The sequence below is a fragment of the Mercenaria mercenaria genome, unplaced genomic scaffold (genome assembly GCF_021730395.1).
Source record: "Mercenaria mercenaria strain notata unplaced genomic scaffold, MADL_Memer_1 contig_3190, whole genome shotgun sequence".
Lineage (NCBI taxonomy): Eukaryota > Metazoa > Mollusca > Bivalvia > Venerida > Veneridae > Mercenaria > Mercenaria mercenaria.
This window is the reverse complement of record NW_026461308.1, coordinates 5,830-31,463: the sequence shown is the minus strand read 5'-3', so window position 1 is coordinate 31,463 and position 25,634 is coordinate 5,830. Positions and strand designations below refer to the sequence as shown.

Here is a 25,634-nt window from a genome sequence, read left to right as displayed (position 1 = left end):
TCAGTGTTTTGCAGTAATATAAGATACCAATAGGACCGAATTTTGAAAAGTTTTTTCAAAACGTCATTTAGAAAAAATCAATTGCCATATATATATATATATCTTGATACCAAATGCGCAAAAATGTAAAAAAAAAATCTTTAAACATCTTGACAGTGTCGTACGGTAGAAGACAAGTAACATTGAAAAAGGCTCAACTGGATACGTCCATTTATTTATTTACGCTCTTCCAACTAATGAATCCAGTTTTGGCCACCGGCTTAGTGTAGTTTAAAGCCAGTCTAAATTCCGGGTTCACCGTCCATAAACCTGCCAGTGCTCGTAATATAAAAGCTACGCTACAAGCCGTACGTAGCTTCTCTTTATGACCTTTATTTGGAGAACACAATGCTTGTTGTTCAGTAGTCATGAGATGACCTTGTTAATGTTTAACCCTAAGACTGGCAGAGGGCCACTTTTGTGACCCGGCTTATGTACTAAAATTGCCAGAAGGCCACTTTTGTGGCCTAAAACCTGCTTAATTTAGGATCGATGTGGAACGTTTAATTCAGTTTTATATTGCTAAAAAGAAGGTTTGACGAAATGTAAATAGTTGTTGTTCTGAACAGTATTGACGTCATTTCCGCCGTGACGCCGTCTACGTGATATTTCGCCGCCGTAAAGTTTCAATTACGTTGGTAATTGAATTTGTTTGTAGTTTTATCTGATACTGTATTTCTATAAAAATTGCGTGGAAACAAAATGTTCGATGCACTGGGCCCTTGCAAGAAATATGTAATGGTTAATCCTGTAATTTGTAGGATACATATTGTACGAAACGATTAATTCATCCTTCGTTCTGAGTGAGCTCTGTGCCAATGCAGACAGTTTACTGAGCTTCATCGTTGAATCTAGACAGTGAAGTTTGTATAAATATGAAATATTTTCTACCCTACAATTGTATTACACACGTGTGAACGTTTCAGTTTGCGCAGTCTAAAAGCAGTTTTTCTTGTATGTTCGTTGTCTAGTAATTTTTCTCCGTCCAGGAAAGACAATTTCACGTGTAACTCATCTATCTTCGATTACTTTTTAACTCCCCTTTCGGATATATGAACAGACGCACAGCCAGTGGAAGAGAAATATTTTTACAAAAGTATTGGCGGGAGATGTCAAAGTGATATTGAAACAGTTAAAAATGTTAGATAGAGTAGACGATAGAATAATTTGGTTGATAGCACACTTTGTTACAACTAACTGCATGTATGGCAGAACAAGATGGAAGATTGTTCCATATGACGAGAGTATTTGGAAAAAGGAAAATTTATAATTATTGAAATGTATGTGGGAGACGTTACACACGTGGACATTTATATTATCATAAGCGTCACTTTTCCAAAATGGCGAACATATGAATGGATGTGTTTCCACCGGAGCAAAATAATAACGTCAACGTTGTTCCAGATGAGAGTGGCTCCAAACATATGCCACATCGTTATGCCAAGCCTGTAGTTTCTTTCATGTTCATTTTCGCAAATAATTTGATGAGAAAAATTGTGACAGAGACGAAGAAGTAACACACTGATATTATTTTAATGACATGATGGTGGACGGATAGCTCAGTGGTTTGCACACTGGCCTTCCAATCCTGAGGTCGGGGGTTCGATCCCCGGCAGCTACTCGGGAATTTTCAGAAACGCTTTTCAGTGTTTCCCACCCAACTAGAGGTGTACTGGTCAGGAACCCAGGCAATCCTTGCGTGTATCAATGCTATACACTGGGCACGTTAAAGAACCAGGCTGTCTATTCGCAACGAGCTAGGCTAAGTTAGCCGGACAAGCCTGTATCTGATTTCTGATCTCTCTGTCGTGGGGGCTTTGTCTCACTCTGTCCCTCTGGTCAGGTCGCTCTGTGTCTGTACTAGTAGAGGATGAATTATGCGCCCTGTGTGGCTGCATTTGAACTATGTAAAGCGCCTTTGAACGTGAAATTGGTCATGAAAAGGGCGCTATATAAATCTGGTATAATAATAATAATAATAATAATAATAATGAAATAAGTTATGTTTATACCAGCTGAACTATTACTTCCACGTTTATGTTTGCCAAGTTCAAAATGAATAATTCTGTTACGGGTTGTAACCAGTACCCCGAATATCAGCGCATAGGGTTTGTGACAATATGGGGAAGGGGAAGGGGCAGTATACAGCAAAATAGGTTATAGCATAACAATCATCGGTTAATAACGACTTCTCATTCTCTGAATTAGCTCATCTTTAACTTGTGATTAGCGAACTTCGAAGCATCGAAAAATGTGTTAAATAAGGAATGACAATTTTAGCAGATAAATAATGAGTTCTAACGTACAGTTTCTATTTGAGTTCCGTCAACCATTACATTAAAATTGCATTAAAAGCATGGTAACAAGAACATAAAAGAGGGAAAATAAACTTTGTAATGTAGGCAAGCACAATGTTTTAGCGACTTTTAAAACCACATAATAACAAATTATTTCCAACACACATACACACACGCACGCACGCACACAGGCACACGCACACATACGCGAGCACGCACACACGCACACGCATTTACTTCCTGTATATTATCAAAAATAGTCCAAATTTTGATAAAAATGGTTGCGAGTTTGTGCAGTGATTAAAAAACCGACACTAATGTAGAACAGATGGTTTTAAAATGCAAATTGTCTAATATAATGAGTTTTTGAACGCTTGTGATAACATACTGCCTATACTAGTATAGCTCTAGTTCATTCGTACACAATCCCAGGCTTCGGCACACAGGCGCTATTCAAATGTCCATTGGTTGACAGAACTAATGAAAAATCGGAACTGAAAGGATTCATTTCCGTGGTACATTGGACTGATCAATAAGCCCAGAAGGAACAGTACTGGCGTAAACGAGATAGCCAGAGTACTTCGTGGTTTAGAAATATGTTTACCCACACTATAATCCAAAACGTTTTGAAATCATTTTGTAACCGTTGAACAAGGAACCTTATTAAACAGATTTTATCATATATATTGTGAGGTTTTTCACATCCCCATTAGATAAGCCCGTGAACCTTTCAAAATATTTTGACGGGAACATTACGTCAAATAGTATGATGCCAAATGCAATCAAAAGCGCAAAGCTACGAAACCAAGGATCAAAATTTATGAGAAATGGCACCGTTTTTGCATTGCATTCAAGGAAAAATAACAAAAACAAAAAACAAAAAAGTAAACATGTTGAGTACATTCCACGCTGCCAACTTGGGAAAGCCAATATCATACCAAATATAATAAATACATAGGTGGTGTGGACCGCAGTGATATGCTTTCAAAATTTTATTCAGAGCTTTTTTGTTTCTGTTTTGTGGGACCTTATATCGGCCCTATTTCCAATACCAATTAAGTTGCCTTTTTCAAAATATGAAGCATAATTTGCCAATCTAAAGACAACAATCCGATTTGAACTGTTTTATTATCCAAAATATACTAGCAAAGTAAGTTTTGTTGCTTATGAAAGGGAAATGACGTCAGAGTGATAAAACAACGCTGATATTCCCGCGCATTTCCCGGAAATTCAATGACGTTGATGCACAATGTATTCATTTCTTAGATTGTTATCACGTTTTATGTTAGGATAGCGTTGGCGCATATTCATTTAAAGCTATATTCTAACATGACTCGATTTGATTTCCAATTAAACAAAGAAGGAAATCAACCTCTGTATATTCTGCGATAAACAATGGTTGACGCGCGAACCGGTTAGAGAGCATTATGACGTCAAATATGACGTCAAATTACCGCATGAAGTCCGATACATTACTCCTCGAGTAAATGAAGTCCAGCATAATATTTATTAAAATTTGTCACTGTGCATGTCAGAATGAAAACAATCAAGGCATTCTTGTGATTTATCGTTTAGTTTACCACGGTTCATCGTTCAGATGCTTCAGTATTTAACCATTCGGGCTAACGCCCTCGTGGTTCAGTTCCTACGCATCTAAACTCTGAACCGTGGTAAACTAGGCGATAAACCACTCGAAGGCCTTGATTATTTGTTAAACATCATTCTGTAATGTTTTAACACGAAAAAATACATGCGTTATCCCTATATTCATTTTATTTTTACCAGTTAAACTTGAAAAATAAAGCAGACTACTAAACTGTTATAATTAAGTATCCCAAAAAGTTATGTCAGAAAAAATGATTGAAAAAGCGACAACTTTTAAGTTAGTATAATACAGATGTCTAAAAAATACTGAAGTACCCAAATGGGAAGAGAGCGTTTCAAATGGCAAAAATATAGACATTAAACAAGGTCAGTCGCACTCATGTTTCTGTGTAAAATGAAATATAATATGTTCAAACTAAAATTTGTTGAATGATGCAAGGCTACAAAATAAGGTAAAGCAGTACAGCTAAGGCCACAACTAACAACATATATGTTGCTCCAACGCCCATGCTCTCTTTTACAACACAAGGTCTGGTCTGCAGCGGCTTATACACTCGTTCCCACTGTGTCATGATGGCATGTCGAGCACCATTCCAGGGTCCCGGTCCCATTAATCGGTACTGGTAAGGTGTACAAGGTCCAAAGTAAACTTCGATCGCAAGTTTGGGATCAGTCCAAATGAGTTTACCTGAATTTCAAATACATGAAATATTGTTAAATCTTTAGATTATGATAATAAATGTTACTGAGTTTGCAACTGGCTCTTTGACGAATATGCTTAATCTGTTGCATTTTTTAGTTTTTTAAATCGATAAATAGTACATTATGACTGGCTAAACACAAATTTTAGCAATTTACAGATCTTCAACGACAACAATTTCTGTTCAGGCATAACTATACAATTTAACTAATGATAATATTAACATTATTCCATTGTATTTGCATAGTCATAGTGATTACAAAAAGAATAAATCATAAACAATGGACTGGACCACGAGTTATTTCAACTCCAGCTAAAAGAATTAACTAGAGGATGATCAAACATGACATATATTATCTATTTAAAAATTTCGATTATCAAATTGTCAATACTTCTAGTTTTTAGGGTATTTCAAATATATAATGAATATATCTATATGATTTTAGTAATTGCAACTTAGTTACTTAGGTCTGGTTTACAGCCGATCATTTCTGCTAGTTCATCCATAAATGGGACGTAATCAACTTGTATAGTATGTCTCATTGATTTCTTGTATCTCAACGCCATGGCTGTCTGTTTATCTTTGATGTCATTCCACATACCATTACTATCGGGCAAATTCTTTAAACCCTGAAAATATAGCAAACACACGTATCTATTTCCATTTTGTTTAATTTGCTATTTAAAGATATGTTCAAGGACATTTATTTATTACCGAAATCGGATATTAAAATAGTTCAAAACAAACATCCCATTAAACTTCGTAATAAATCATGAAGCTCGGTTTTGTTAAGATGTTCACAAAATGAAAACGTTTTACGTAAACTACAAAAATAACACCATGTATACTGAAATGATGGCATCAATTATTGTAAAATATAATCACTTGAATGTCCAAAACAATGACAGAAGTTGCCTTGGTCACAACAAATACTGATTAACGAACAATAAATTCTCGTAAATCATAAATAGAATACAAAAGATATCTGTTATAACAAGAAAAGAGCGATGGCTTCGATGCCTCAGATAGAACCTTAGATGAAGAATCGCAAATGCACGCCCAGTAAGAAGTTCTAATATAAGATGTAAAATTTAACAAACTGAATATTATACACGTGTCATCCAAAGCAAACTTCCAAATATAAGTTCAACATACCTTAAATACTCTAGTAGCTAGTCGGCATTGCATTTCACATATTGGCATTATTGCTCCAATCGGTTGGAAACACCCAATAATCGCCAGAGTAGTCCTACAGAGATCAGGTGGAAACATATATTTATACAGATTTACTTTATTCTCTTTCACCTCTAAAACTTCCTTGTCGAGAAACGGAAAACCAAATATGTATCCAGTAGCAAGTACTACAGCGTCCAAATTATCAATTTTAGTACCATCTTCAAAGATCGCTCCGGTTTCAGTAAACTCAGCTACATTGGCTTTCACAATAACACCCCCTGAAATGATTCTGTTTGGAAGCTCGTCATTTACTGTGGGATGAGCAGCAAAAAGACCGTGTTTCGGCTTCAGGCAATATTTTTCATGATCAAATCTGTGGTTTAATTTCTTTTCTGCCAGCGTCAGTAATAATCGAGGAAATTTCTTCAAAATATTGACACTGAAACGGGTGGCCAACATGTCCCCAGGAACCCCTTTGTCGCCGACACGGTTGAATATCCATGATCCCGATCTTGTGCTCAAATATACCTGAAACACAGCTTATAACTTTAATTTCCATGCAGTTGTTTTCTTGAAATAAAGCGTAAAATGCAAGCAATTTAGTATGTTTCATATTTTTGCTAGTTAATAGTGACCCTGTTTACGTTTTTGTTTTTATCCTAAACGAGTTCTTTTTTAATTATACAAATGTTTTGACTCAACCAGAATTTATCAAAGGTATCTTTTACCGAGTAACCAATTTGAGATCTTAAAATGGTACGAAAGTACTCGCGTTGACTTATTTTGGCCACTAGTTATGACAATTATAGTATCAAATATGCATTACTTATACTATTACTATGCTAAGTAATTGCAAGAACGTTAAATGTTTATTTCAACCATTGGCACTCAATATAAACTATCTAAGTTTTTATTTCTCAAGGGCAATCTACATTCAAACCTGAGAAGATATACGACTAAGCTCTGTAGCAATATCCCCACCAGAGTTTCCAATACCAATGATCAACACTCTTTTGTCCTCGTAACCATGGTAATCCTTGTAATCGTGTGTGTGAGTCACCTTGCCTTTGAAGGTATCTAACCCGGGGAATTTAGGTATATTCTTTTCTGCATGATGTCCGGTACAGATAAGAACACCATCAAATATATGTTTTTGTTCCTTGTTCTCGGAGTTCTTTGTTTTAATTTCCCACTTACCATCTGTCTTGAAATTTTCTGTCGGTTTCACAGACAAAACCTGGAAATGTATGACTTTTGCTGGTATTAAAGACACAAAAACCCTAATCATAGGTCATATGGTGACCTTCTATGTTTTCTTGGTAGAGGAACCCTAAGTGCCAATATCGGGGCATTATGTCGTCACTGGCGGGCACCTGGATAGAACCACTGACGTTCGTTAAACCAGATGGATGGCTTCTTCATGCAAGATTATTCCACTACTTCTGTTATTTATCGCATACTTTTGAGACATATTGATTAGTGATGGACATATGTAAGGTTAACTGGTATGACATCCGACATATACCTGATAATTTCGAAAAATCTTAAGTTACTACTTTGTTGTGCTTACTTTCATATTATTTTATAAATTTGCTGACTTACGATTGAATATAGAAATGTTTGTAATAAATAAATATTTTAATAGTATCAGAATGTTGTTGATGTTATTTAAATGAAAACATATTGATGTATAGTAGCACTGCAATATCATGCAATGGGAGAAATGATGAAAAAACATTCTTGCGTGCACCATGTGCTGACAAGGATACATTTTTCACTGACCTTCTCGAACGTATTAGAAATGTTTATAATTAAAGCCATTCTTTTTCATCGGAGACCGTTCACACAAGACATTTGACAGTAATGGACACAAAAATTTCATCTCCAATTATTTGGACTTAATTTCACAAAGTGCTTCGTAATGTTTATTTTGTTTCACTGCCTACGATTATAGTATGATGTTTGCAGGTACAATGGGCGTATACCGTAAAAAAAATCATTAATGACCTTCATTTCTGTACTGGCAGCTTTGTCCCTGTTTCCTTCGCTATTGCGATAGATATTTCTCACTGAATTAGCTATTGACTATAATATTACCAAATCAGGCGACAACTATAGGTTAGAGACCACAAATTGTTTTCTCATAGATTATGGCGTGTACGGCTTTCCATACATCGAAACATGTACGAGGGGCGTTCAATAAATAATGATACTCCGTGTATAGTTCCGTAACTGGTGGTTATTTTCAAATGCGGTTTTCAGCACATTATAGAGCAATTTATTGGAAACAAAACGCCATAAGAATGATAAAATCGGTAGATCGTAAGTAAAAATATAATCATTTGAGTGAGCTGTACTAAGGTATACTGGTCCATTTTGTGTCCAAAATTATTGAAATTGTAATATGCAATTCCTTGATTATACTATTCAACAACTAGAAATGTAGTTCCATTTTTAGTTTAAACAGTTAAAACAAATCATCATCTTTACATAAACATTTGAAAACTAAAATACAAAAAAAAAAAAAAAAAAGATAACAGTATTAAATGGAGTGTGTATATTGTTTTTTCTCGAAAAATGATAAGCTGAGTACAATATACCTCTGCAATTTTGTCAGATGTGATGTTCATCGTTGAAAGAATTCTTGTATTTTAAGTTGATACTAATTTCTTAATTCTCGATTGCGAAACAATTTCTTACAACTTAGATTAATCGCTCTCGAGACTCATTCCAGATGGAATCAACCTCGAGTTTAGATCTTTTAGTTGTGTTCTAAAATGAAAAACGCAATAAGTAGTTAAAACAAACTCAAACTCATCACAAATTATTATTATTATTATTATTATTATTATTATTATACCACATTTATATAGCACTCTTTTCATGCACTTGTACACGTTCGAAAGTGCTTTACAGAATAAATTGCAAAAATACAAACAAATACGTATACAAAGATAATGCATTACACATTAACAAAAATCATGAATGAAAACAAGTATAATTTAAAAAAAAAAATGACAAATTGCAGTACCTCGTAGAAAAATGACAGAATGTTGTGATTTTACAAGCTATTCTATATTTTGCGACACTGGATGCCCAGGACAAACCTAAGTTATAATTATTTTTGCTATGATCCAGTATACCAAAGTGCACCTCACTCAAATGATTATATTTTTACATTGAATCTACCACTGTTTATCATTCATACGGCATTTTATTTCCAATAAATTGCTCTATCATGTGCTGAAAACCGCATTCAAAAATAACCACCGGTTACGGAACTGCACACGGAGTATCATTATTTATTGAACGCCCCTCGTATATCTAATCACATATTTTTCAAGAACTGGTAACAAGGTACAGTTACCTGCCCTTCGTTACCCAACTAAAGGAAGTGTATCCGAGAGAAAAGAGGTCCCTCATTTCATGATGGATTTGATTGTAAATAGATATTCTGAGCTTCTGAAAGTAGCCAAATTTTTTAGATCTGATGTTAGTAAAGAGAAAGGGGTAAAAAATTTCTGGAAAATCATGGTTTCTTGTGCAAATGACTGTCTGCGGATTTGTACAAAAAGTAGGCTGGACCGCTTCACTTTGTAGAAATGCAATACACTATTCATTCTGACAGATGTGAGGAGAAAAGTAGCAGGTCAACAGGTCACTTCAAAGTGACTTTTGTGTTTCTCTCGGGTAGATTTCTAAAGAGAAGGTATTTGCATTTGTCTTCAGAACATTGTGTCAAAGCCTTGCATTGATATAGTTGTATGTAACCCTATGGGAAATTAATTGTACTTGGGGCCATCTGCCATAGCTCCACCATATCATAGGACGAAACACACATGAATAGTGATACTTTATTCCAGTATTTTTCGTGTGTATGAGATGCCCCCTGTTTACATCGTTGGCATGGCGGGAGTAATTCGTTTAAAAAAAAACGTTTTCCAATACACATAAAATGTAGCAAATTTTGTCAAAATGTATAATAAAATACTGTAAATGCAATAAAAAAATAAAAAAGAATCACTTCTTAGGTTCGTTAACACGACTGACCAACACACTACTAAAATATGCCAGTGAAACAGGAAACAATTGCACAGACGCAATATATTGTCATAGAATGTGCAGAGTTTAAAGAGGAAGAGTAATAATATCGTCATTTTGTTTTCTCTTGACAATTCAAAATGATTTCGTTCTCAGTTAGGGTAGTAAAGACGCTCGGAAAAGTATATATATTCATTACACATCTTAAACATAGCTAATCAAGTATTTTAATTATTGAAAGTTTTGATAGTTTTTAGCTTGAGGAATTCATGTTTCTTTCGAATTATGAAATCGTCATTATTTACGATATGCAGTTGATACATACAATATTGGTAGCTGTTTTAGTAGGAGTACATGGTCCCGAGCATGGAACAAAAGAATCTACTTAGTACAATATACATTCATACTTTACATTATCGGTTCACATTTCGATCTGAAATATTTTGGAAATCAAAGTTTTAAGCACAGCCATGTTAGAACATTTATGCGTTTAACTTCTAGAGCTCGGATATTAAGAAACAATACTTCTGTAATATAAAAATGTTATTTACAATATGTTATTCCTACCTCTGTATTGAAGTTTATATGTTTTCGGAGTCCAAACTTATCCGCATACATATGAAAATACCGATCGACACACTTGTTGTGCATAAAGACGGGATATTCGTCTGGTATAGGAAAATCACTGTAGCACATCATCTCCTTCGATGTGTTGATCACCGTAGATTTCATAACACATGCCTGACCCTCCTCCACCTCTTCTGTGTAGTGCCATAATCCGCTGATATAATTTGTCCTCTCAAAACATACAGGTTCAAGTTGCTCGTCAATGCAACATTTTATAGCAGTTAGGCCACTAGCGCCCGCACCAATTACTGCTATACGTTTCATGTTATTTCTTATAACCTATGATTAATTTACGTTTCCCCATCAAAAGTACTCAAAACTTTACAACTGATTATTGTGACTGGTATTGTTGATTTATATACATAGCGAAGGAGAATACCAAAATTGCGATATCAATTTGATAATGCAGCTATTTATAGACGATTTACTTCAACCGGTGATAAGAACCACGTCCTGACCTACTTGTTTACCCTGTGATTGCAAATATTGATATGTTAGAAAATAACCGAACACAAAACATCATCTCTTGTCTAATGCATTACATGAAAATATTGACACAGCAATGATTTAACTCAAGAAAACGTGTCTTTTAATTAATACACAATGCGACAAGAACAGTTAAAATGGCAATGTAACCGTAATGCACTAGGTAAAAAAGGAAACACTTTTCCATTCACTGAACCATTATATTGTCCAATAATGTATATTATCACGTCGATTACATGCTTATTAAAAGACAATATTTACATTCGCCCTATTCTTTTCCATTGAAAATTATGACGTTCATTTTGTATGAACCGCAAAAGGAAAGGCGCGAAAGCTACTTCATTGCTGCTTAGTGATAACCGACCGCTGTTTTGACTACGTCCGCGTATAGTCAGGGAGAACGTTCCTTAGATGACGTCGCATTTGTTCCGTCTGGTGAACGAAATGGCCGGGAAGCTGATTTTAATGTTGAATGCCACAAAATATGTGCAATTTATAATATTATCTTGTTTACAAATGGAAAGGAAATATAATCTAAATATAAGAAATGAAACTATTTTTTTCGGTGTTCATGCGAAGTGAACGACATAATAGGATCGGCAAATTAAACAAGAATCGCTAGGATCGGCAAATTAAACAAGAATCGCTAGTGCGATTCATGGATGTGCCGATCCTATTCTGTCGCATGAACTCCGAAAAAAATAATTTCATTTCTTAATTGGATGCCGTCATGCTGCTCTGCATGCACATCAAAAAAATTCATCGTATCGGGCATCAGCTTAACCTTTTCACCACTCATACAGAATTAGCAGAACTAATAAGAACATGCCAATTATGACGAATTACTGTCCAGTAATAAGGCTTAAATTGAAATGAAATAGAATAAATTGGCATATTTGCTTAAAAATTAAAAGAAAACATCAACACTTAAAATTCAAAAAATGTGTTACCCATTATGTAGCACCTCAATTGCGTTACTACTTCCCAGTTATAAAGGTGATCGTTTTTCTATTAAAGGATTATGATTTTCAGCGATTGTGAACATAATATGAAAAACAAGGTCCAATATATTCTGTAAATAAACCGAGGTGTGTTGTACATAACTGCAACTCAACCATGTGAAGATAACACTGGATAAGGCTATAATACATATACGTAAATATAGCGTACCCCACTAGCTTGTTTGTTTTGTTAAGGTTTAAAGCAGCAAGCCTCCAGATTTGGCTAAAAAGTAATCTTTCTTTCAAATTGAAGTTTGGTCATATTATGAACATTAGAATATGATTTTTTGTTTCTAAAATATTTTAAAAGTTCCAAATCAAGAAAAAAAGATGACCGCGCCGGGAATCGAACCCCGGACTGCCGCGGAAATAAAGACATTTTCTCGTCGTCGTAACCAATAGCGCTATAGCTGAAGTAGTGAATAATGACTTCAAACTATAGATATTTATAATCGAGACCGTTTACCTGGAGTAAATGCGTGACAAACACTTTTCGATTTTCATCGTAAAAAGTAGTAAAAACAGCAAATTCTCATGTGTTTCCGTAACATAAAGTTTGTCAGTATTAAGTTTTAAAGCCTTCTTAAGAAATATAGCAATTATTTCAAGATATCTAAAAAAATATTTTTTTTTTGTTGTCGAACGATCTGGAGGCATGCTGCTTTAACGTCTTACAGACACAATTATAGGCCATTTGGACACTTTCCAGCTTTTGACCTCAAGTGCCTCTCTAAGCATTATTTCATCACTGGCGGACACCTTGGTAGGACCACCGACCTTCCATAACTCAGCTAGATGGCTTCCTCACATGAAGAACTCAACGCCCCGAGCAAGGCTCGAATCCACATCGGTAAGGGCAAGTGATTCGAAGTAAGCGGCCTTAACCACTTCGTCACGGAGGCCCTAGAATACACTAGTCGGTCACCTTGTTTGATATGGATAATAAAGGCAATAATTTTTATACGTTCGTTTACAAAACACACCAAACGTATCAATAAATGAAATAAAAACATCTTTGAAATAACAGCAGTCCTTTATTTTTCTAAAACAAACGCCGTTAAACATGTAAAACCGAATCACACGTGCAGCAATTCTTACAAACATTTTCCGCCTTGTTTAGTTTAAGAAGTAATTCTTTTAAGAAGATTAACATTTTACATGTACCTGGAAAGTATGTATATATTTATAACTAAAATATAAACATCCGTTACTTACAATTTCACATTATTCTATCTATTTTATACATTACCGATTCCTCACAATTATAGAACAGAACAGAACAGAACAGAACAGAACAGAATTTTATTAAAGACTTGTACATAGTACATCGTCAAGCATAATAAACAACACAATATTATAATACATTGTCACGTTATCATGATCTTTTAAACAAACAATGGTGATTATTCAACAAATAGTAATGTTTGATGATGGAGGATGAACAGTTATAATATAACATTCATAATATATTTAAAACAAGCAAATTCGATGAATTGGAATCCCCCGCCGAAAGGGTCAGAGTTGAGGAACGGCAAAAAAATATATCCAGCAAAAAGTTAAGAATGTTACCAAGAAGCAAATAATTTCATTAGTCAAAATCAAATTAAAAGAAAATGAATGGTTTGTTTGGGTGGGGGGTGGGGTGAGGATACAACAGTTTACATGTTGATTATAAATATTGATAGAAAACGAAAATGAAAAAAATCAACAAAAAAAAAAACAACGAAAAATGAAAAAAAAAAAAAAAAAAAAAAAAATGGGGGGGGGGGGGGGGGGGGGGGGGGGGGGAGTGTGGACCAAGGTAAGGTGGTGACCAGGTGTAGGTACACAACATCACATGTTAATAATAAATGTTCATGGAAAAGAATGGAAGAAGTTTAATGAAATTCTTCCAATTGGTTGGTTTGTTATGTACAGATCTGTGGATTTTTAAACAATTAAAGGGCAATAACTATATGGAAAATTGACCAATCGAAAAAAAAACTTGAAGGGCATCGTCGCAGTATCTTGGTTCATGTCTACTTCAAGTTTGATGAAATTCTACCTGCTAGTTACTGAGAAATGGCTGCAGACGGACATTTTTCATTAAATCAAGGGCAATAACTCTGAGGGAAATTGACCTATCAAAAAAAACAAACTTGACGGGCATCAGCGCAGTATCTTGGTTCATGTCTGTTTCAAATTTGATGAAATTCTACCTGTTAGTTACTGAGCAATGGCTGCAGACGGACATTTTTTATTAAATCAAGGGCAATAACTCTGAGGGAAATTGACCAATCAAAAAAAAACTTGACGGGCATCATCGCAGTATGTTGGTTCATGTTTATTTCAAGTTTCATGAAATTCTACTTAGTAGTTACTGAGAAATGGCTGCGGACGGACGGACGGACTGACGGACGGACAACGCCATTTCAATACCCTCCTCCCGATTTCATCGGCGGGGAATAATAATTCTATCAACAAATAGGCATAAATATGTCCTTTAAGTTACTAATATAAGTCGAAAATGTTAATATTAATTGTTAACATTCATAATCATATTTCTAGTTTTAATAAATTCTTGAATATACTTTGCAAGATTTAATAATGTAGTCTTTTTAATTGTAGTAATAAATTCAATAAATTTATACATCGATGGTCTGCTACAATAATACTTCTTAATGTATTTTCTCCTAATATCTATATAACATGGGCATATTAAAATGAAATGGTATTCATCTTCAATATCTATCGTGTTACAACATAGACAATATCGCTCATTACGTGGTATTCTATTTATACAAATAAACACTACGTGTAAACAGAATCAAGGTCTTTGACGGACAAGCGTATTTTTCAAACTATGGGTCGGCTAAGATTTGATGAAAGATGGGGACTTTTGTAAGTCATATTTGATTTTAGTATGATGTGTAACTCATATCGAAACCATGCAAATTCATGAAAACTCTGAAACAGCTTTGGCGGGTAAAACAGTTAATCGGATCTAACACAGTTTACTAATTTTCAGCAGTATATAAATTTCCACCCGATATGACTTTACCCTTATTGTCAGTTTGTAGACTGATCGTTGAAACTGTTGCAACACTTTATTAATATTTAGACAGATACAAAACGATGTCATTAAATAGTATGATCAAATACATTAAACATTACCAACTAAATTTCAGTAGTCAGATTCTCCTCACGCATCGGTGAGTTGGCTAGAGTCACTGCATTTCGTGGAGAATTGAAAGGCTAAGGCTTATAATAAAGCATATTTATAGTCTCCAATGGTATCCCGTGATGACTTGAAAACTCATATGGGAAAATTAGACCCATCGATTTTTCGCACGAGTGAAAAGATTTTATATAGCGCAAAGAAGGAGTCCTTTACTCTATTTAAATTTTTGGAAAAAGTATTAGGTATTTTAGCTTTGCAAACGATGTGATAATATTCAATGTAATGTATTGTCTTTCTTATGAATATTTTATTTTTAAAATGATTTTAAAAGAAAATGGTCTTTTTTTGGCGTATACTTTCTGTCTGTCTATCTACAATTAGATACATAGTAAAATATGGATAATTTGCTGAAATTTCTTCTGTTTAACAAAGAATAAATAAATTCCTTGAAGATCATTGCAAACGACTTAGCAATCTATATTCATTTAGCTATTGTTTCATATTAACTTCAGTTTTCTAGGCGAAGAAGAAACTGGTCTTTTTTAAGCATTTTGCAGATAAGTATAGTTTTGTTTCCGTTTTCGGAAAGACTCGAACATTCTCGTATACTTCCGTCAATTCTTACGGAATTTAAGCTACTTAACGATAAAGACTGATTTCTTCTCACCCGCTAAACTGCATATATGTACGGATTTATAAATTAGTGGACGCTCCATAATATGATTTTGTTTACAGCTAATAGTCAATTTTAAACTGCTTGAGGAACGAAATTCAGAATTTCAAAAAGAATTTCGAGTTTGCATCGAAACTGGATTTTGCTCGAAGCTCGAAACTGAATTGTTCGGTGTTTTACTCAAGCCAGCACTGAACATCGAGTCTGTCGAAAATGGAAATCTTAAGAAACTGATTTCGAGCTTGAATTAAATTTCGAGCGTGTAAGAAAAAAAAACTTAAACGTTTCAAAACGTTGACATTTGAGGCGGCATATTTCGGGCAAGTTAGAAGTAGAAGATCGAAATTCAAATTTTCGAAAGAATGACGTTGAATTTCGCTGAAACTGAATTTCGCACAAACTCGGAAATCGAAATTAAAATCAAAAGAAATCATCGAATTTCGAGGAAGAATTGAAATTAGAGCCAGCAGGATGTTCAAAATTTAAATATTTTGAGCAGGCATCAATTTCTAGTCAATAGGCATTTTAAAACTTTAAATTGCGATCTTTAAAATGGCTCTTAATTAAATACCTGCTCGGTATTCAGACTGAAAATTTGACTTTGATTTTCGAACTTGTTCGACATGCAGTGCTAAATTTTCGAAACGTCGAGCGAGCTTGCAAATAAAATCAATGCAAGATCGAAATCCAGCTGTTTCAATCCTAGCTTTAAATTCGATTGTTCTAAGACTTCGAGCAGGCTTGAAATATAATACCGGGAATAATCTATTTAGATCTTTGAAAACTTGAATTTCGATATATCCGATCTTGCACGATTTTTAGTCTTTGAATTATGATCTTCAGCAGATCGCAGTTTTAGTATTATATTGAAATTCAGCTTTTCAAAATTTAAAGTACGATTTTCGAGCTGGCTCCACACAAATTGCTTGCTCGAAATATTTGACTTTAAAAATCAATATCAGTCTTGGAACAGGCTGTTCATTCAATACAAGATCGAAATTCGGCTTTTGGAATATTATGAATTTCGATCATTGATCTGGCCCGAAATTAAATGCAGTTTTGAAATTTGACGTTTTTCGATCTTCAGGGGTAGCTTGGGATCAAAATTCGACAAGTTACGAAGTTGAATTTCGATCTTCGAGCTGGCATAAGATTCTAAGCTTGTTGGACACCGCTTACGACACAATGATAAATGTGCAGTTATTTGATCACACAAAAAATATTTAAAACATTTATTTCATAATCATCAAACAAAGTATTACAAAAGCGAGCTTCCACCTGATTGTAAGATTTGAAATTTTCTAATTTATCTTTGCAATCACGTTTCAAGTTTATTCAATACTCAATTCATGTAGTACATGACAATATGAGCTATAACATATATACATATTATAATATATAAAAGATATGTAAACATGTACGTGTCTCGTTTTGTCAGACTTGACAATATTCCTGAAATCCATATGATCAAAAGTATTAATGTAACGGTACATTGGCGAAGAAGGAATTACTTGTTAGACATCGGCCAAAAATACGGAGTTGACTGAAATCTAGCGAACAATCTCGACATCAGATTTACCCGGCAAAACTTATTATCGGCTTTTGTGGTGATTTTCACGATGGGTCTAATTTTCCCATATGGTTAGCAAATGAAAGACACAGAAAACACTCAAATTCCGGAAGCCTCCAGAGTTCTTTTGCGTGCCAGATGTAAAACACAAATACACCGGACGCTTAATCCAGTGTTAGTTATATTACTTCGTAGTCAGACATTGTTACCACTGACTGTTGTTTAGCAACACTTCAATTTATCATAACTTTATATTGTTCTAAATCCCCTAATTCCAATGGGTCACATCTTACAACTTTGATATTTTTAAACATAATGGGCATGAATTTTTAAGTCAGTGAGCATAACCTGATGTACTCTGTCTGGCTGGAAATGATTTTATCACACTGTTGTGTTTTAAGGTAACGTAAGTAACCCGTTTCTACGAACATCAGACAAACGAAAACATGCATACATGCATGTTTGTAAGAGCCTTTGACCGTTACTCTTCACAGATAAGGCAGTAGTATATGCTGGTCAAATGTAATGAAGTATGTTTAAACATTTACAATATAAACAGAACTATATGTGTGCAAATAACTTACGCAGATTATTGACCACTTGTCGCTAAGCTAAAAGATATATCATATTTGTAAGTGTACGGCTACAAAAAAAGGTAAAGCAGTACAGCTAAGGCCACAACTAACAACATATATATTGCTCCAAAGCCCTTGCTCTCGTTTCTAACACATGGTCTGGTCTGCAGGGGTTTATACACTCGTTCCCATTGTGTCATGATGGCCTGCCGGGCACCTTTCCAGGGTCCAGGTCCCATTAACCGATACTGGTAGGGCGTACAAGGTCCAAAGTAAACTTTAGTTGCAAGTTTCGGGTCAGTCCAAATAAGTTTCCCTATGTTCAAAATACATTTAATAACAAATCATACCATGAAATTAACATCAAAATAAGAATCTTCAAAGGAATCAGACAAACTGTTTTAATAGAAGTACTTGCGGTGGGTTTACAGTAATAAAATTGATAAATGATAAAACGTGTTTAACTACATACGAGTTAAGCAAGTCAGATATCTTAACATATATCCGTTACACGAAGAAAATTTGGTCAATATCCGACAAATTTAACTGTTGTAAACCAATCGCCCACCTTTTAATTAAAACTCTAACACAATGTTACTTGCTATTTTAAAACATTCTGATGAAGTATATGAAGATATTTTGAATTCAGTCTAGCTAGCAATTATTGTAATAAAACAATTTATGTATGTGTAATAACTAATTGGATCTATAAAATATTTTTACTTATGTCTGGTTTACAGCCTATCATTTCTGCTAACTCATCCATGTATGGAACGTAATCCACTTGAATAGTATGTCGCATTGCTTTCTTGTATCTCAGCGCCATGGCAGCCTGTTTGTCTTTAATATCTTTCCACATCTCATTGCTATCCGGCAGGCCTTTTATGCCCTAGTAATATTTGCAAGGAAATTACCGTTATAGCTGACATTTCAGAAGATACATACAATATAAAATAATGGCAGTAAGTAAATTTTTAAAGTATGGTGTTAACAGGGGAGTAAACATGTGTTCACTAGATGATCACGTGCAGTAAACGCACAATTTTGTATGTGTATTTGTGTGATCCATGGGGTAACGCGGACTTATATTGTCCCTAAAATGCATACGCACAACAAATTTGACAGGAAATTAACGTTTCTTGAAAAAGCGTAAACACTTACTGTTTTTTTCTCTTGCAGCCTCTGAGGAAGTGGTTACCTAAGCCCTAACCAACTACTCCCTCGGAGTTCTGCATCAAACACGAAGCACAAGACTTAGTGATATCCTAACATAAACGAATGAACAGTGTAGTATACGTCCAATCAATTGACCAGACGCCAGGCTCCGCCTACAGGTCACGTGGTACCACAAAATACAAAACCTCCGACATTTAGATCAACTGTCTGTGAGGACGTCCGCAAGTCTTATCCAGCGAAGATACTTCTCCAAACTTTACTTAGGTTTTGGAAAAGGAATAATCTAGGCGTTCTGAGAAGCGACTATCGGACTTGCAAAGTCCCCACTGACACCTTTTTACCATTTCTAATAAGTTTTACTTGTATATATAATCATTTTCAAAACGAATTTATCAGTTTTTTTTTATCGGTGTCGAGATCGCAATGTCGGAGGGTAATATTAACATTAACACCATCTGGAGGTGTGCGTCGAATCAAGCGCATTGATTGGTTGATCGCTTATCGATTTATTGGTTTGACTGACAGCCGGCGTCTGGTCAGTTATCATGCAGTTCATTTTTTCCGTTAAAAAGTCCAATACAAACAGTAACAGCTATTATGCTTAAAGTCATGCACGGATAATATCAGGTTACTACAATTACCAAACGACGTTTGCGGTATGTTTCTGTATGGTAAAACAAAATCATGAGAAATCCGTAAGAAACAAGATATAAAACAAGCACCTAGAAATGGAATAGTACAGCTCTGTCAAAGACTTTAGACATACGAATCATTTGTCATTAGACGTGCATCTACAAACTCAACTTACCTTAAACACTCTAGTAGCTACACGACACTGCATTTCGCTCATTGGCATAATTGCTCCAAGTGGCTGGAAACACCCAATGATTGCCAGGGATTTCTTTTGCAGATCCGGTGGAAACATGTATTTATACAGATTTACCTTGTTCTCCTTCACATCTAGAACATTCTTATCGAGAAACGGGAAGCCAAATATGTATCCCGTAGCAAGTACTACAGCGTCCAAATTCTCGACTTTAGTACCGTCTTCAAATATTGCTCCAGTCTCTGTGAACTCTGATACATTGGCTTTTACAATAACACCACCGGAAATTATTCTGTTTGGAAGTTCGTCGTTCACTGTGGGATGAGCAGAAAAGATACCATGTTTCGGTTGAAGGCAGTATTTTTCGTGATCAAATTTGTAGTTCTTTTTCTTTTGAACAAGATTCTGCATCAAATTAGGAAATGTTTGCAATAGAATGGTATTGAAGCGAGTTGAATGGTTCATGTCCCCGGGAACCCCATTATCGTCAACTCGATTGAATATCCATGATCCAGATCGGGTGCTCAAAAAAATCTGAAATATACATGTACATGTAAGAACAAACTTCGAAGCATCTGTGTTAGTCAGTATGTCAAGCTTCATTATTCAAACACATACGAATATAGGTAATTTTGTTCCTTGGCAATTTCTAATACTAATTTTGGTCTAACTCATGTTGTATCTGGCACGATGAACCTACGATTGTCATGAAATAAAACTCATGGTGATTCAATCATGACGCTAAGATGATGAAAGTCGGAAGCCGAAAACACGACGGCAAAGTTCGAAACACGATGGTGAATTCACATTCTAACATTGAAGACAACAGACAATCCCAAGATAAGGACTAATCGGATTTAGACTTGTATAAACATGGTATCGTCTTTCGATTTCGTATTTATCCATTATGTTGACTTTCGATATCGTAGTTTCGATTTTTCACCATCATTGTTTTGACATCGGTCACTGTACTTTGAATTTCATTACACTGATTTTGATTTTTATGATCGTACCTTACTTTAATCACACATATTATACTTTTAGTATTCGATCCTCCGCCACCCCAATAATTTTTTTTTTCATTGTGGTGGTATTGTGATAAATGACTTACGTGGCACGGGATTAAGAATTAAAATGAACTAAAACAGTAGTCTAAACGGAACGCCGTATACTTAATGCAAAGAGCAAACTACTTGCTAACCTGAGACGATATTCGACTAAGTTCTGTAGCAACATCCCCGCCAGAGTTTCCAATACCGATAATCAGAACATTCTTGTCCTCGTAACCATGGTAATCCTTGTAATCGTGGGTATGCGTCACACTGCCTTTGAACGTATCTAACCCGGGGAAGTTCGGTATATTCTTTTCGGCATGATGCCCGGTACATATAAGAACAGCGTCAAATATATGTTGTTGTTCTTTCTCGTTTGAACTCCTTGTTGTAACTGACCATTTTCCGTCCGTCTCAAAAGTTTCCGTTGGTTTCAAAGACAAAACCTGTAAATTTTCATTGACTTTTAAACATTTGGGTTTACAGCAAAAATTACATATGGCTTATCCAACGCCTTTTCCCAAATTGTTAGGTCTATATCAATATGAATTATATCGTTGCAACAAAAATGCATTTCACATATTCTGTTGAATATCTAGATTAAACGTCAATGACTGATTTCTTATCAACCCTCGTCTCCATTTAAATATCGATTCTATGAAAATATTCAGCAGCTATTCGGGAATTGTTCTTGGTCTACGGATCGCGGGGTCGCGAGTTCGATCCTCAGTCGGGGCGTATGTTCTCCGTGACGATTTAATAAACGACATTGTATCTGAAATCATTCCTCCTCCGCCTCTGATTCATGTGAAGAAGTTGGCTACTTCAGCTATGGCGCTATTGGTTACGACGACGAGAAAACGTCTTTATTGCCGCGGCGGTCCGGGGTTCGATTCCCGACGCGGTCATCTTTTTTTCTTGATTTGGATTTTTTTAATATTCATATTCTAATGTTCATAATATGACCAAACTTCAATTTGAAAGAAAGATTATTTTTTAGCCAAATCTGGAGGCGTGCTGCTTTAAACCCAACACAAAGCATTAACAAGATAATGGTCAGCCCAATGTCAATGTGACTGGGTGGGGTATCATGCCCAGGGCATGATATTCCAATGAGGCAGAACTATAAAGTTAGGCATTGTACTCACCGCACCAGATATAGAACAAAAACAAGGACGAATATCCAACAGGGAAAGCCACGTTCCAAAAACGCAGCCTCCTCCCAACCCCACCCCACCCCACACCCCCCAATAAACACACAAGGACAAAACAAACAAATACAGGAACACAGTTGGGCACCGCCTTGAATCGGTCAGTGGCAAAACCACCACTGGGGAGTTTAAACCGGTTTATGGTGCACCTAACAGGCCCGTAGCCAGAGGTAAAAAAATAGGGAGGCATTTGGTAGGGGGTCCAGGGGCATGCGCCCTTGGGATTTTTTAGGATGCCATTTCGTGCGTTTTTCTGCATTTTGTTACTTTTTGAAATAGCCAACCTATTTACGGTTATTGTCACTCTAAAACGCCAATTTAAAGGCATATGGTCATGTTTGCTTGGTTCTTACATCTTCAGTTAAGTAAATGTATATATGTTCATGAATTAACTTTTTAGCATGGCTGACGTGAAACGAAAACACAGTTTATGCATATACAAACACAATACAGAAATGTAATACAAAATTAATGTACTTAATACATAATATATTTTGTCAATCTTCTTAAAATAATATTACATTTTTGAAATTCAGCACTTGGATAAATAGTGCGTATGACATGTCAGATCTAAAAGATCAAATGTTGTCATAAAGTTGTACTTATAAGTTAATCAAAATCTAAAATGTCACACATTTATATATAAAAGTATAAACGGGAAGATTCCATACTTGCGAAAAATTAATAAGTGTATCTGATATCAGTTCTTAACGTTTTAGTGACCATATATTTTGAGAGAAACCTTATAACGAATTTTTGAAATGCTGTACATATAATTGTGACGTTTTAAAAATGGTATGTTCAACGGCGTGTAAAGAACAAAACCGCATGATTGCAAGACTTCATTCTGTTGTAATGTCAAAATGAATCAATTTAGAAAAAAATATCAGCATTCAGTCAGATAAACACCACGTTTTATTTAGGTATGCATACCATAAAACTTCTTTCGCAAGAACATGAACCAAATGACAGCGACAGTGTAAGCTGGAATATAAATTAATGTGCGCATAGCTTGTGCGAAAACTATGCTATATAGCATAGCGACTATATAGACAACGGTCATTTTTCTGCCTCATTTGCCTCGGTAGTTTTTTATTATCTTTAGTCTCCGGCTTTCAGTTTGCCTCAGCTGTATGAATTACCAGGCTTTCCGGTAGTGTCTAATCTAGGTTTAGTAATATGTGTCACACCCTATATAGCGGCAATGTTTCGTAAAAAGCTCCTGTAGAGCTATATTCTCCGTATATAGCTCCCTTGCTAAAACTGGAGCTATAAACGGAACACCTGTAGCTTTGTTCCGTAAATAGCTCCTCTGGGATGTTTATGCAACATGGACAACGTGGCTTATTTAGGACATTTCGTTATGTCGCGTTTTTAAAGACCAGATAGTGTCAAAATATTTCAAACATGATGCTTTAATTTTGATGCAAGGGTCATAACTAGTACTAAACCACTATTTGCCAGTCAACATTTCTGGACAGTCTTGGAACTTTGGGGCAACTACCTTTCGTCAAGTCCGACAAAAAAACTAAAATCTTCAGATACACCTAATTAACATTTGTTCCTTGATAATTCTGTCACATAGTACAGAAGATGAGTGCCTGTCACAGTATGATCAAGTATGTATTTGGAATCGAGTTCATATTTGCTAGACCAGATACAAAATTTTAAACCCATGTTTCTAACTTCCATTGCCAGTTATTATTTTTTTATACAGGTTGGCGATTCTTGGTGTAATTATATCCGTTTTATATCGTATATCAAAATGACACTCTGCCAAATAATCATGTTTTGTATTACCCGAACATTACCGTTATAGGATTTTAATTTTTCCATGTTTAAGGAGTCATATTCGGGTTTGTCGTATACAGCTCCTCTGTCCCAAGGAGCTATATACGAAAACGTGTGCCGAATACAGCTCCTCGGGAAGCTATATCCGAAGGGAGCTATATGGGATGTGACAAATAATTATTATGTCTTCAATTTTCATTTTCGAATAGGTATGTTACAATGTATATGACAATAGCGTAAAAACACGATACGACGTTACAACTATGTGATGTTTGTGAGATATTTCAGTATCATACTTCAGTTGGTAAGCGCATTTCAGATATTTTAATGCAAGTGGTCTCATATTATAGAGATAGTACCCAAATTTTAAATTATGAAAAAGCAATTGAAACATTCATGTTTGTTGCTTATATATAATATGTAAGACCAAAAAATCTTGAATTGATCATTTTGAGCATGTTGTTTTAATGTTTTTTAATTTCCATTTAGCCGCTCCTGCAGATAGTCCTACCTATCGAGCTATTGATAAATATTTAATCCCGATTATTGCGGGAATAACTTCTCTCAATGACGGAAAATTGTAAGATACATGCATATTGTATGATATCAGAAAATGTTGTTAGTCTAATAAAATAAATTCAGATCCACTATTTAATCTGAAATTTAGATATAATGTTATTCGAACCATATCATATATCATATATAAAAACAAGAAAAAACTATTCAGTATTTACCATGAAAATTAACATTACATTGAAATGACTTTTCACTAAGCTGTGACATACAGATGTATGGATGAATGCAAGGTAGGATTATTATCTGAGTCGTTGAGTGTTGTGGTCTCTCAAGCAAGTTTGACTGTACTTAAAATTAAAAATCTAAGTATAGCAGTGAAGCCTACCTTCCACCCTACATCCCACTCACATTCTTTACTGAAGTTAAATTTGTACAGTGAAAGATTTTCAACAAATGATTTTACAACAATAACAATAACCTGATAGTAGTATAAGAACTGTTTATTTTGGCGTTATTTGGCCCCACCTGACCCCTTACCCCTTTTTTAAAAATTAAAACCGGCCAATTCAAATTTAAAAATCCAAAAAAAACCGTTTTAAAGAAACAGGTTTTATCTCAAAAATACTAATCGGGTTTTTGTCCCCTTTGAAAAAACTATTTTTATTAAAATTTATTTCATTTAAAACTAAGAAAAAAATTTTTTAAAAATTATATTTTTTTTAAAAAAAACTTTTAATTTAAATCGACAATTTTTATAAATTTTATTTTTTTAAAAACACTTTTTAATAAAAGTATATTTTTTTAAACAACAATTTTTAAAAACTTTATTAAAAATTTTAAACTGTTGTTCGTTTGCTCTTTGTTGTTAATTTTTTGTATTTTATCAATAAATCATACAACGGTATTTTATCTTGTAACATTTTTATGAAAAAATAAACAATAGTCCCCACAGAGTGTACTTGTTTTGTTGATATTGAACTTTTGTTGTATTTTATATTTGGTAATTTTAATTTTCCCCCTTTTGGGTGGGGAACCCCCAAAGGATCGAATACTTTTTTTAAAATAAAACCCCAAATGTGTTCCAGGTCCAACAGAGTCATCAAAATTTGTT

At 34.8% G+C, this 25,634-nt stretch overlaps 2 protein-coding genes across 2 annotated transcripts; both read right to left on the bottom strand.

Annotated features, from left to right (window-relative positions):
- Positions 1-2,061: 2,061 nt before the first annotated feature.
- LOC128552821 (flavin-containing monooxygenase 5-like) lies at positions 2,062-11,117 on the bottom strand. Its single transcript, XM_053533886.1, has 5 exons — positions 10,427-11,117; positions 6,759-7,055; positions 5,798-6,346; positions 5,106-5,271; positions 2,062-4,629 (listed from the first exon to the last, which is right to left on the bottom strand). The coding sequence occupies exons 1-5, from the start codon at positions 10,748-10,750 to the stop codon at positions 4,382-4,384; spliced, it is 1,584 nt and encodes a 527-aa protein (XP_053389861.1). The 5' UTR covers positions 10,751-11,117; the 3' UTR covers positions 2,062-4,381.
- Positions 11,118-13,749: 2,632 nt separating this feature from the next.
- On the bottom strand, positions 13,750-25,001 carry LOC128552818 (flavin-containing monooxygenase 5-like; the record flags this gene model as incomplete). Its single annotated transcript, XM_053533885.1, has 5 exons — positions 13,750-18,267; positions 18,675-18,840; positions 19,936-20,487; positions 21,155-21,451; positions 24,909-25,001. Coding segments are annotated over 5 exons (1,356 nt in total), but the record flags the coding sequence as incomplete, so codon positions are not given.
- Between the last annotated feature and the right edge of the window lie 633 nt (positions 25,002-25,634).